We start from the raw sequence: 14255 nt of genomic DNA, 5'->3' as shown, positions 1-14255 counted from the left end.
GTCAGAAAATTATATTAAACGATAAGGCTACCAAAACAAAATATGACCTTAATCACTTTAACTATAAAATAAGTCCGGTGTAGAGGAAATAAGTAGTTCCTGCACTGGAAATTTTCTATACTCTATTCTAACCGATAAAATATAATTATTTGTCGGTATTATTATTAAGGCTGTATTTTAGATGTTACCGTAAAATGATTATCAAATGTAGTCTATATGCTAACATGAGATGACATGTATGGAGATCTATAGAAAAAAAAAATTCTCGACTAGAATAAAATGTAAATGGGATTTGAGGGCTAATGTAATAATTCTTTTAGTTATACCTGTATTTGTATTGTCATTCCTTTCGTCAGGAATTTACAATATGCATGACGTGGTTCTTTACACAAGACACTCAAAGGTGCCGTAAATATTGCTTTATGAACAAGAACTATTCAATCACTACTTCTAAAGGACTGTATTGCTACCCACTAGACCAGGAAGTGATTAAGTGTATCATGGTAAATCGATTTATGATGTTATAAATGTTTTAACCACACACCGCGCCATTAAACACATCACAATTGTCTTTTATATCGTAATACCAGGTATACAGTGCTTGTTCCAGGTACCGATAATAAATTATCCAGTTGACAGTAATATTCATTTACCATAGTACAGCGTGCATGATTGGATATCACGAGTCCTTGAATCAACGTAGACAATAACAACCGAGTCATTAAATAGCATTGAGACTGATTTTATAGCAAAGCTCGAGATCTTCTTATCACTTACCAAATACTGAAGTTTTTGGTTTGTAACATGGTCTTATTTATTCTGACTATCAGCGCTTCTTTTTCTGTTCTAAAATCTTAAGAACAATGAACTAGGCTACTTATATGAATTGTATTGTGAAATAAGGTAAAAGACCAGAGATAAAATTGAAAAATAAGAAAAACCGGCAACAAGTGCCATTGAAAGTGTTGTGATAAATAGGAAAACGTTTGTGGGGGTATTTATATATATTGTTTTTTTCATTTATTTTTTATTCAATTTTTATCATAATAAACATTTACAAGACAATAAAAAAACATTAACTTGCATATCTATACACGCATGCATACCTACAAATGTACATGTATATATCATACAGAATATAGATCATTATTAATTCAACAGGTCTAAAGTTGAGCATTTTACTTTTTATTACAATTTAAATTGGGTACTTTTTTATTTGTCCAAAACTCGTTAAACTTGTTGCTATACGACAAAAAAGAATCTTAATAATTTTTAAATACTTAGTCAGGGAAATATTAAAATATTTTGTATCAAAACCATTCAAGTACAGTCCTGGCTTGGGGTGAAAATAAACGAAACGTGACGGCATATTGACGTCCGACTACGATGCTCACTTATGGTCAAAGTTCAGCACGTGCATAAAGCATGAAGCACTCCAAGGTTAAATGCAATATCCAATTGGACTATATGGGCTAATATTTATATGCATATGACGTTTTACAACCGTCTATTTATCACGCGAATATGTTCTGCGTCTGTTGTCTATCTTGCCCTGGACAGAGAAACATTACCCTTACCGAAAGTGTCAGATGGGATGGTCGCCACGTGTATTGATGACGTCAAGCCGTTGTCTAGTGCATGTAATATGCCTTTCCCTACCCCGGTTAAAGCGTATGATACATGCAACCTTGTCAAGCATGGCAAAAATCTTTGGTCACTATTTCAAATTGATCAGTATTGGAATGCCAACAGAAAAGGCCAATTCAACCAAGCAAGCTAACTTTTTTATCATCACTTTAATCGTTTGTCTCTTTAAACAAACCGTTAACACAAATATAACCTCTGAAAATCCACGATTGTGATTGTACCGCATCTATATATAGACAATTCTCAGAATTGTGACATAAGCCTTATGTTTATACTTCCTGCTATCATGACAACGGGTACATAATGTATATAACAACATTCAGGTCGAGATGTAGAAATGCGGGTGTCCGGTAAGTTGGTGGTCATCAGCTCATTTGCTTACTGTAAATACTGTATAGCTGGTCAGTTTCGAGGGTAAATATTTTCACGATTTCAACAAAGAATCATCCTCGACATTCCAGGGTTATATTACTATCGGAATATCCACCCTTGGCTCTCTGTGATCTTCAAAGGAAGCTTCTACTGTAATTGGTCAGTTTATTCTCATGAACTGCCTTACATTTTACAATAAGATAGTCCAGAGCTGGATATAACGCCGGTGAAAGTACAGTAACTTCTGGAATACCAAGGATGACATAAATGGTTTAATAATATTTTAGCGGTTTTTTAATTTTTCGTTTTCAGGCATTAAGAGTAAATCATTTCTTAATCAAATTTTTGTTATCAAAAAATGTTCCGCGAAATCACGAAAATATCATGGACCAGTTCTGCGAAAATGACCGTTTATACGGTATTCCATTAACTTAAAGATAAATTTGATTATAATTTTACTACTTGTTGTAAATCAAAATATATGTTTACACTTTTATATTGATTCATAAGCATTTTATGTTTTGATGAAACACAAAAGGTATGTTTTGAAGTTTTACTAAGTGACCACATGTATTTAATATGAATGTATGTCGTATTACGATCGTCAATCTTAACATTTTAACCATGAATCTATAGGGAAGTTTAGGCATTGGCATATTGATTTACATGTATTAAAATTTGACATGTTAATTTAAATATAAGTATAAAACAATAGCGATATTTCTCCTATAAACACTTTCTTACAGACTACACACCCAATACTTAAATCCTCTCAGTTTTAACATACACGTTTACATCACTGTGAACATGACTAGGCACTCAGACCTCATCACTATGGTTGTCTTTCCGCTGAAACCTCGATCAAACACATACATATTCTGTTAACACGCATTTTGTGTATCGTTTGTCAATTATTGCATTACTTTCCATGAGGGATGTATATAATAGATTATTTGTTTCATCACATTGTCCGTTTAGACTGTATAAAACGCAAGGTATCACAGTTAGCAGAATTTTTTACAGATACACAAATTAGGTTATATTTCCTTTCCACCAGAACAGGATACAGCAATATTTCATAAGCGTCAAAAACGAATGGAAAAAATGGGATGGATATTGCATCAATTTCTTCCGACAAATAGACTTATCTCATACGATAGTGGACTCTTGCAAGTCGAGCTTTATGTATGATTATATAAAATTTACTTTAAATCTAAACCATAAAATTGAAAATAAAAAACGAAAAGTACATGGATAGCGTTTAATGCATGTGGAATGCCTTTAACAGACTAGGTTATTTGTCGTGTTTTGTGTTGGGATAGGGTATTTCGGATCAGGACAGACGATATGTTTTATTTATGTGTCTCCAAGCAAAGCATACCTCCATTCTAAACACTTTCTATTATCTACTTATATGGATATGAACCCAAAATACGTTGATGACTTCATAACTTGGTTACTGGTATCCAAATCGTTAATAGGAAAACGCGGGATCCACCTACCGATATATTTATATATGTGCCTGCTGAACCATATACTTCGCCAACATTATAGCGTTGTGGGAGGTCACAAGCTTAAAAGTTCAATGTTACTACAATTTTAATCGCACTCAGCCTGCCAAAGACAAACTACAGTAAGATAGACTTTCCTTTTTTAATTCGTTGATATAAAACACTTCCATTGTAGAAGGATATCAGACACTCATCAATATACATTTTACTCTTGCATTACCTGCGTCCTTTTAACACAATGCAATATCCCAGAGCATTTAAAGGCCATTTAAAGTAGTTATTCGTGTTATCTAAGCAAAATACGACTCCATTAAAAACACCATAATCATCGTATTATATGTAGGGTTTCTAGGTCAGTAAATATATATAATGATAGGTCTTTTTGAATTCTGTAATCTATCAACAGGTATTTGGCAACAAAGACTACACTTTACAATAACTAGTCATTAGCCCATACTTGAATTACGATAAAATATCAATAAAGTAATTAACTAAGTAAATTATTTACCGCTATATAGACATTTATGGATTGAAATTGAAATAGAGATCTCATTTTCGCATTGGCGATATACAACATAAAGGGAAAAGTATTTTAACTGGATTTTTTTCTGCATATCTGAAGTAAATTGCGATTGACCAGTAAAGTTTATTATGGCTATGGAAAATCAGATAATGCTTACTGATAAAACATTAACAAATGGCTGATCAAAACACTTCCAACGCCAAATTTCCATGCATAAGCGAGAAAAAAATGAGATGAATATTCTAGAACAATTAATGACTGAAGAGAGATTAACCACAAGTTATTGCAACTTGTTATATTTTCTCCTAGTGAATATAAATATATATTAACACATGCATGACGTTACCAATATACATTGTAAATTAACATGTATTATACTCATAATCTATAAAACATGTAGTTATCAAAATATATGACTCAATTTTATGAAATGTTGTACACATTTAAAGATATTTGAACTAAGCGTGTATTTCCTGAACAGTTTTTTTCTTAATATGTTAAGTTGAACATCCCAGGTGTTAAAATTCTTAATGAGAATAGTCCGTATATTTCAGTACAGACGACATTCTAAAAATAGTAAAAGTAATTATCACAAAGGTACCCGCAAAAACATGTAGGATTTTTTAAAAGATTTGCCTCGAAGTTTAAGGAACTTCATAGATGCCTGAGTCTAGAATGCAAGACATTTGATTAGCGTTCATCTATTAACAATAAGCATGGGCGATAGGTTGTTAAAAAGGATGGAGAACAAACTGAATCGGCGATAGGTTGTTAAAAAGGATGGAGAACAAACTGAATCGCTCAATGCATTCTTCCATAAAGACATAAAGACAAATGTAGAAAGTTTAAATTGAAGAATTATATAATTAATATTATTTCGTAAAACACGTGGATTAAAATCACAGATTTTATGTGGTAATAGCTCGTTTAAAAAAAATCCGGTATTAATTTGCTTTGCATTTTATAAAAATAGATGACTTTTGATATGCGTCCTGCGACATGAAAGACATTCAAAACCGGTTTCAAAATACATATTTTCAATAAGAGCATAAATAGGAAGACTGGTAATAATACAAACAGATTTTTTGTACTATGAACAAATGAGAGAATTAAATTGATGCTTTCTGTGTGTATGCGAGATTACAATTATGTGTGAAATGCTTGTTTTTTCGGTTTGCATGCTTAGAGAAGACCGATTATATCACTCGCAACTTCATCAGAGTGGTTATAACATTTTTTTTTCGCAAACTCTTTCTGATTATTTTGAGAGTCTATATTTAGGCAAGTCGTACCTCGTGCCTTAAAGGTAGAGTGTTGCTTTCACATACAATCAATTTTTGTATTTACCAAATGCCATACAACATATAGGTTTAGACCTATAATATATCGGTTATAATACTACCCGAGTTACTCCCCTTCAATCGTTCGTTAATTATGTACATGTATAAAGTTTTAAGATCTTTAGAATTTCGAATCGTCATAAATAATCGTGTGTTTACCAGTATGCGAACACATTATTTAATAACACTACAAACGAAAGTGAAGAGTTCACAAATATTCCTTAAAGTTGCTTTACCGCCGACAGGGCATAAATGATACCCATCATTTTAACAATAATTGATGTTTAATCGTATATATAGATATCTGACTAATTAACATAAAACTATAATTTAAAATAGTTTATTTTGCTTTCGGTGCATACGCAATCAGTACTGTATTCTATATAGGACATAGTGCCACAGAATTTTTTCGGGATGCAATTATTTTTTTTAAATATTTTTATATTGATGTAAAATTGGAAGCTCAAACTTTTTAATAATGATAATTGTTTAAAGTAAGTAACTTTTGTAACTGAAGAAAATACTAACATTATAATATGAAATTTCACAATGATGTTTTTTCTCCATTTATTGAGGGTGATTTTTGTAGTTTTTATGTCATTAACAGGCAGTCATGAGTGACAATGAGATAAGCATTGAAGTCGAAGGTAAGTCAAAACAAACGAATTACTACCAATTCATGTATAGGATAAATTCAGAATTTTATATTACATGTATATAACTCGTGTTTCATTTGGCAAGTTCTCAATTGTCAGCTGGTGGATATTCACTATTTTTAAATTGATGGAAAACAAATAAATTTTATTTGCGTTTAAATACATATGTTATACACCTACGTATGTTAAATACCGATGTGTGTGTACCATACACTGTTGTGTGTACCAATGCATGACAGAACTCTGACAACAATTCTTTATTAACCTGGTGTTTTTATCGTGATATATTTACAAAAGAAACAAGGTAGAAATGCAAAAAAGATTTCATTAATGTGAAGAATGGACAACGAAGAGACTAGATTTTCTCCAATATTCCATATGAATATACTGTGGTTACTATTTAAAAGATGTAAAGAATCGGTCACCCATTTGGGGTGAGAATCTCAATTCGAGGGGTAAGATTTTCAAGTTGACAAACACGAGGCTACGAGGCTGTGCCGAGTGTTTAACAGCTTAAAAATTCTACCTCTAGAGATGACATTCTCCTGTTTCACCCCAAAGATGATGAATAATTCTTTTTATCGTACATAGCCGATGTTCACAAGTTCAATACATTGGGGTAACCGCGGTGTGCATTGTCGATGACGTCATCAATTTTGACGCATAATGACGTTCCTGTGGCAAAAAGCTGGGAGGTTATAAAATCTTCATATTTTCTCTTACTAAGTACGATAGAAAAAACAGGGATGACAGATGGACAGGGATATCTCAACCATCGTGAACGATTTTGACCGTCAAACAATATTTCACTCGGGTTGAGATATGTGTCCACTTGTCAGACCCATGTAAGAATCTCTTTGGCGTTGCAATAAGTGCAATATGATATACTTTCAAATTCAGAGGCTTTTTGTACAATAGAACGTCATCAGGATACGTATGCTGACTTGGTTTAATTGAACTATGTCCTTTTTTATTTAGATGTGTCTTCCGACAATACATCAGAAAATGATTTTGCTGGCCCAGATACAGGTAAAGTATTAAACACAATCCAATAATCGTTTAGTTTTACCTTAAAATATAATAATTAGTTTTATTGTTTATGAATACACATTGCACCTATTTGATGAATCAAATAATTCCATATTTTATACTTTTGTAGATAATTACTTTCATGTCTGATGTTTGTCAATCGATAAATAGTATTAAGATTGTCCCTACATCTCAATAAACTACAGTCCTGCCTAATGGATCATAGCTTGTAAATTATACTGATATATTGCTAAAGTGTTATGTTAAAGATCATGTATCATATCAAGTGACCGCATAATAATTATTTTTCTTTGTTTGATACTAAATCTGACTTTCTAATTGGCCGATTTCTTTTTCCATACAACTATGAAAAAAATATGCGAGAATGGTGCGGAAACCCGACGTTATCGTGACGTCACAATAGAAATATCGACGTTGCGTATTCATTTGAAACAATAAAATTAATGAATTAATGAAAATTCTTTAATACCTCGATGAAATTAAAAAAGAGTGACACTAGTGCTTAAATGAAGCTTGATAGCCCTATTATCCCGCACATTATATTCAATCGCTAATTTCAATGAATTAATTCAGTGCTTATTCAAAGTATAAATATCAATTTCATCTCAATTTTAGCTCTTGATTTGTTTTGGTGTGTAATATTATTTATCTGCTTCTTTTAAATTCTGTGTCGTATTGAGTATATGTGGTGTGTTGTAGAAGTCAAACGCAGAATTGTAGGTTCAGTACTTTGTTACGAATCACTAAGAGTGACCTAGCACCCAGTATAGAAAGAGTGACAACTATATATGATTTCGATGGGGTTTACATATGCCTAAATGTTCATGTTGAATAATACATATACAACAATGTTATTCACAGTGTTATTCGAAGTTACACCAATAGGCCGGCCTACAAAATCTGACCACTAGAACATCTGATACATCACAGTTATGTGTATCTGTTCGACTAAATATTTTTCATTGATGTCTGGTCAATATGACCCGTAACACGCGACAGGTCCCTAATTCTATAGACAGTTAAGTATGACCAATGATAAGAATACACACAAATACACCGGTATTAATATACACGTGTAATACATTTATACCTATAAATGTTATATCAAAAGCAAAATTTATGCTGTACATATACCTTGTCGGTAACAATAAATCTGGATCTTTTATTTCACCTTTTGTAAAGATAACCATCGTGTTGGTAAATTATTTGTTTTATTTCCAAAAGCCTGTTTGATTGGTGAATTCTTAAGCATTTTCAATTTGTCTTGTTTATTTTCAAAGGTCGAGGGACGAGTGTACAGCCCATCAAATCGGAAGAGGTCGATTTTTGGGATAGCCCTGAAGATAACCATACCGCTGGTCCTCTATTTCCTGGTCAGGACATTCCAAAGGACAATGCAACTGTAAATGGCCAAACTAATCCAGTATGTTATTTCTTTTATTCCAAAAGTCATTGTACGTAGCTAATAGTATAATATCTGAGTAATTACAACAAACGCTGTTAGCAAATTGTCAAGTCTCTTTTTAACCAAGATTATACATAATACATCGAATAAGGAATACATGTTTATGGTTTTATGGGCCCAGTTTCATGACCAATATGATTTAATTGATATTGAAACGAGACGTCAATGAGACTGAAACCTCACCAGATCTTAAAGATTGTTCATGAAACTTGTCCCTAGTAAAATTACCATTAATATATTGTCTTATGCCAAACGACATTGCAAAATATATATGATTTCCAAATTCTAAAGCAAAGAGAATTGTCGCGATTCACGTTAAAGAATTGTTGGTTCATACAATGAGGAATGTAAAAGAATTTTCCTCAAATGGAAGATACCTGAATTCAAGTTGAAAATGTAAATCGCCAGTTGGCAATCAAACTGCACGTGAAATTGCATTTTGTATTGTGTATGCTACGAGGTTTGTTCCGACACTGCACATGTACACGTGCGTTTACGGGTACTAGGTGAGCCTACATACCGCCTAGCGATCGGGTAATGCGCGATAAATGTCATAGTCAGAATCGCATTTGATTCATACCATGTTCAGGTCGACTGAATTACCATATATGGAAGAGACAAAATTTCTGTGCGAGTTATTCCCCTTGTAGTTATGCACGTGGTTTGTACGCAAATCGGTCAATGGAAAATGTGATTTATGAATGAAATTCGTTTACGAAGCATAGCAACGCGTAGTATTTTCAAGAGGCACTGTCTTTAATTTCCCCTGCGAACCATAATTTTGAATATATAATTTGTAAATGAAATTCATCGTGTGTATTAATAAATTATAAACATTTTCACCGCACGCCGATTTCGGGAAATGCAATATTGATTTTAAATCAACATATATATATAATACAGCTAACAAAACAATCGATACGTGTTTAATTATTCAATTTTAACTGTGGATAAAGATCATTAATCTATTATACTTCACGTATCTGTTCGACTACTACATATGTACTTAATATGGATTATATCGAAATGACCAAATATTTTGTAATATATATAATACATAACAAAATCTCTCAAATCATTTAAAATTTCTCTCTAAGTTTTCTTTTCTTGCATTTTTAAGTTTCGCATCACATATTTTATATCGCACGAGAAAGTTATTCAATATGTTTCTATAAAACCACATTCTACCATGCGACGTTCTGAATACACGAAGAATTACAGTAAATTATATGCTTATGTATAACATCAAAATTTGTCGTCAAAAGGTAAATATATAAATATAAATATAGACCCTACTACAACTACATGTAACAGTCGACCGGATCCGTAAAGTGTCGTAGATAAATTTTAATGTATATTTAATGAACATTTTTTTTTTACAATTCAATATCTTGTAAGTATATAGGTTATGTACATAATGATAACCAGAAGTGTATTTGGTTTTATTAGTAATATTGTTAAAATTTTTTTTACCGAAATCGTACTGAAACCACCTGAAAATTAGTGTAACTTTTGTAACGTATGATCAAAGTTTTTCTCTTGTATTATTTATTAGTGAATCTAAAAACCCTTAAGCACATACAAAGGTACATCTGCCTCTCTAATATATGTTTCTGATTATCACAAACTCTTAATTCAAATACCTTTTTCAAATCGTCATATTTCTTGAAAACGATATGCGGTGAATGTATCGTAAAAATGAAACAAAATACCATAAAAGTAAACTAACAGCAAATCCAAAATAATTTGTGACAAATAAATTTTGTAATGTAGCCTATTTTGTATATTACTTCAACATTTGTTTATGGAGTTACGTAGCAAACGAATCCCATTCATAAATCACACTTTCTATTGATCAATATCCGTACAAATCACGTGCATGACTACAAGGGGAATAACTCTCACAGGAATTTTGTCTGTTCCACATATGGTAATTCAGTCGACCTAATGTTAAGTTGTTTAAAAGTAGTTCCAGATTTTTCAACTTTTAAAGCTTTTAAGATGATAAAACAAAGATGACGTAGACAATGTACTACAAGAAATAACAATATTGACAGAAAGTAAGATACACATTCATTTGTGTAGATTTAAAATATAAAGTGTATATTGATATAGTTAATATTTCTGTGAAGTATCTAAAATTGACAAACAACAAGATTACTTTACGCATTTATGGCCCTGATTGCAGCATGATATGGAGGTTTCTTTCATACCTTCGGGTGTAATACTGGCTGTCTAGGGCTATACACCCATGCCGCCTGAGGCTGTACATGTATTGTAACAAAATTTCAATGTATTGTAACAAAATTTCAATTTCCTTGGTAATATTTCAACTTTTTTCACAAAAATGTGATCACAAAATGTTGCAAACGGAGAGCCTCGGGATTTACTACATTTTGTGACCCTCGGGTAGAATATCCCTATCCTTCATATCCACGTATGAAAGAGTCTTATAGTATTTCCCGAGGGCTTGCCTGAGTGAAATATTACATCTGAGGGTAAATAAACCTTCATATCACACTGCAACTGGGACATAAAAATTGTTTGTTATACCGCAAGTTTGTGATTCGCTATTCTTGGTTCCTTAAACTTGCGATGAATAAAACATGACGTTTTACTCTTCGTTCGGCATTGTTGTACAATCGGAAGGGGAGATAATTCCGTGTGAAAGACGGGCGGTCGCGCGCCAAAGGGAAACACTGTTTTATTTCCCCCGAGTGAAATTCCCTGTCATGTGACGTGTTTCAACTAATCACAGACACTGTTATAAACATGAGGTATAATAATATTATTGATATTTCAGATGTAAAGTGTACTATATTCAATTTGTTAATATTTCTGTGCAGTATTTGAAGTTTAAGATTGTTCTCTATTTTCGTATTAGATTATGCCATCACCAACAAAGAGCACGGATACAGGTATGGAAACATGAAACGTTTTAATTTAAGCGTAGTGTAAATCAGATGTGTTTGTTGTACTACTGCTAAATAAATAAGTACATAAATAAATGAAAAAGGAAAACACAATCATGTACGAATATTTTAGATAATTAGATTTCATATCTAACACTCATTTCTATTGGTTAGATCTTTGAGGGTTTTTTCTATAGACCGAAAGAATTGTACTTCAAGTATTATGACGTCATATATACAAAACTGTTTCGCGGGGAATTTTAAAAGCGGCACAGTCATTGGCCAAGCTGTATTATTGAATAAGATATCACTGCGCCACAACTCTATTTGTTTTATTGTAAAATAAGTAAAATCATAGAAATGTATGCCTATTGGTACCTGAGTGAATTATCTGAATTAAATTAAAAGCATTATTCACAATATCGTTTTGGGTTATGAAGTCATAGACAAAAAAACGGACGGACATTTTTTCTTATACGCGAAGCGTCAATGAAGAATGTCCAGCCTCAGACACAAATCTTGCATAAATAAATTACGTGATATATATAATCGTATTAAGTAAGCAGACATTGGATGATGGAGCTATCATTCTTTGCCCATAACGTCAATAGGAAATAGATAACGGTCATTTAACGCTTTCCTATTGACGAAGACACTTAGAGATGGAAGCAAAACGTGTGAATAATAATGCAGATGATCTTTTAAAATCGAAACGAAATCTACAAGAAATATTTCATGAGATAAAAAAAAATGCTTGAAGTCATTTTGGTTCCCATACATTATGTATTTTGCAGTTATATACTTGAAAGTACCTTAGACGGAATAAATTAGACCCAATATTCTTCCGTATAAGGTCACTAACAAACTGTTAACAATATGTACTAACTTGCCTGGGTTTTTATCTTATAACTGGTATTGCTATTCTATTTAATGACAACTTTGAATACAAAATAATTCAAACAAAAGCATATTGTCATGGTAACTGTCTGGCTTTAAATATCTAAAAATTGAAGCTTTGATTAATGTATATGAACCGAATACTGACCAACCAGAATTCAACGATAGACTTTATTTAACGATTAATTGTTTGTTTAACAAAACCAATGTGCATTTCATATTTCTATGGCAGAGAGCCTGTAAGATATCTTTAAAAAAATCAAAAGGTCTCCGGAGCCTGTACTAGGCATGATTTAATGTTGCCCTTCCCCCTCCAAGGTGTACACCAGTGTACCTTTTTTTTATCCAAATTAGCCTTTGATTTGGCGGGAAACACTGTGTGCCACTGACTTGCGGTATGTTGTCATGGGCAGCCGCCTAACAATAGAGGTAGATGAACTAGTCCTATCGATGAACCAGATATACAAAAATAAACACAACACTTTAATATTTTAATTAGAATATATTAATTGTCATATTGGTCAATTTAAAGAATATTTTAACAGTTTTTGCAGTGAATTTTAACACCTTACTGCCAATGTTAATATTGGAAAATAATATACATTGGGCTTAGTAGTAACATATAGGCACTGTGCAGTGGTAAAGTAAATATACAAGCCTGATTAACATACAAGCGAAATCCAATCCCTATGTATTTCGTCTTAAATGTTTTAAATATAATTATGTTACATATTTGTACATATTTGTATGTATAAATTAGTTCTTGAATAAAATTATTTTTGGAAAAAAAAGATGTCCCGACATATTACCACACAAGCCCTCCATCTTTAAGATGCGAGTTCGAATCCCATTTGGGGCAGGTACTGACCACTGGTCGGTGGTTTTTCTCCACCAACAAATCCTTGGCACGTCCTTACAGGACGTAAGATTAATAAAACAAAACCAATTAATGAAGTAAAAATGTAATCAGGCATAATTGAAAACACATAATTCTAGTTTGAAATAAATCATTCAACAAAACATGTTATAGGCAGACATATTTCCATTTATAAACCACCATTTAGCTGCTAATAACATCCCATTAAAAGGACAATGTCAAATAAATTCTTAGTACAATGATTTTTTGTGTTTTGTTACTGAAGGCAGCTTAAAATTGTCATAATGTCTAATAAGTATTAAACTACACAAAGCCATAGTACTACAAAATGGACTTTTTGTTAAATTAGTTCGTGGGCAAAATTCAATGGTAGCTGTAACAGGTCCTTTGATGGAGAAAAAAGTAAACATTTTTCAATTCAGTTCTAATACTAATCGACTTCGCTTCTTTTTTTTAGTTTATATAGTGTACAATCACATTTTTGTACTATATCTCCATAACATCAAAATTGATCTTAACCTCGGCAGTTGAATCATATTGAATTTGATTGAGGAGTACTTAAACGTCTTATTCGACCACCGACAGCAGATATCAATTTCATTTCATTACTCAAACAAACGAATAGTTACATGTACAGTCATAAAAATAGCAATTGAAATAAAACTTTTTTTCAACCACCTCTATTTTCTCTTTTATCTCCTTCTCTTAAATATCGATATATTGAGAGCAAGCAATTTAAAGGTGGTTGAAAAATTAAAGGAAGAGATGGAAAAAAAAGTTTCATTTCAATTGATATTTTTGTATAGCTACCTGTCCATTCTACATGTACATGTGCAGTGCATGTGATTCTGTTTTTGTCCTAATTGTGTATTGTGTGTATTTTTGCTGTTTACCCTGTTGTATGTTGGTCATAGGGACATGTTTTTAATAGATTGTCATTGTTTTACTCTACCCACAATATACACGTCTAACAAATTGCAATCCATATCATTTTATTCATCCTTT

General features: G+C 32.2%; 1 protein-coding gene across 1 annotated transcript in view; it reads left to right on the top strand.

Annotated features, from left to right (window-relative positions):
• Positions 1–1930: 1930 nt before the first annotated feature.
• The window catches only part of LOC138327111 (uncharacterized), a 29658-nt gene continuing 17333 nt past the window's right edge, over positions 1931–14255 (top strand). Inside the window, exons 1-5 of the mRNA XM_069273095.1 lie at positions 1931–1997; positions 6001–6040; positions 7028–7078; positions 8380–8522; positions 11449–11482. Of these exons, the coding sequence (XP_069129196.1) occupies positions 6007–6040; positions 7028–7078; positions 8380–8522; positions 11449–11482 (262 nt within the window). The 5' untranslated portion in view covers positions 1931–1997; positions 6001–6006. The remainder of the gene's footprint in view (positions 1998–6000; positions 6041–7027; positions 7079–8379; positions 8523–11448; positions 11483–14255) is intronic.

This window comes from Argopecten irradians, chromosome 7, assembly GCF_041381155.1.
Source record: "Argopecten irradians isolate NY chromosome 7, Ai_NY, whole genome shotgun sequence".
Lineage (NCBI taxonomy): Eukaryota > Metazoa > Mollusca > Bivalvia > Pectinida > Pectinidae > Argopecten > Argopecten irradians.
This window is presented reverse-complemented; position numbering and strand designations above follow the sequence as displayed.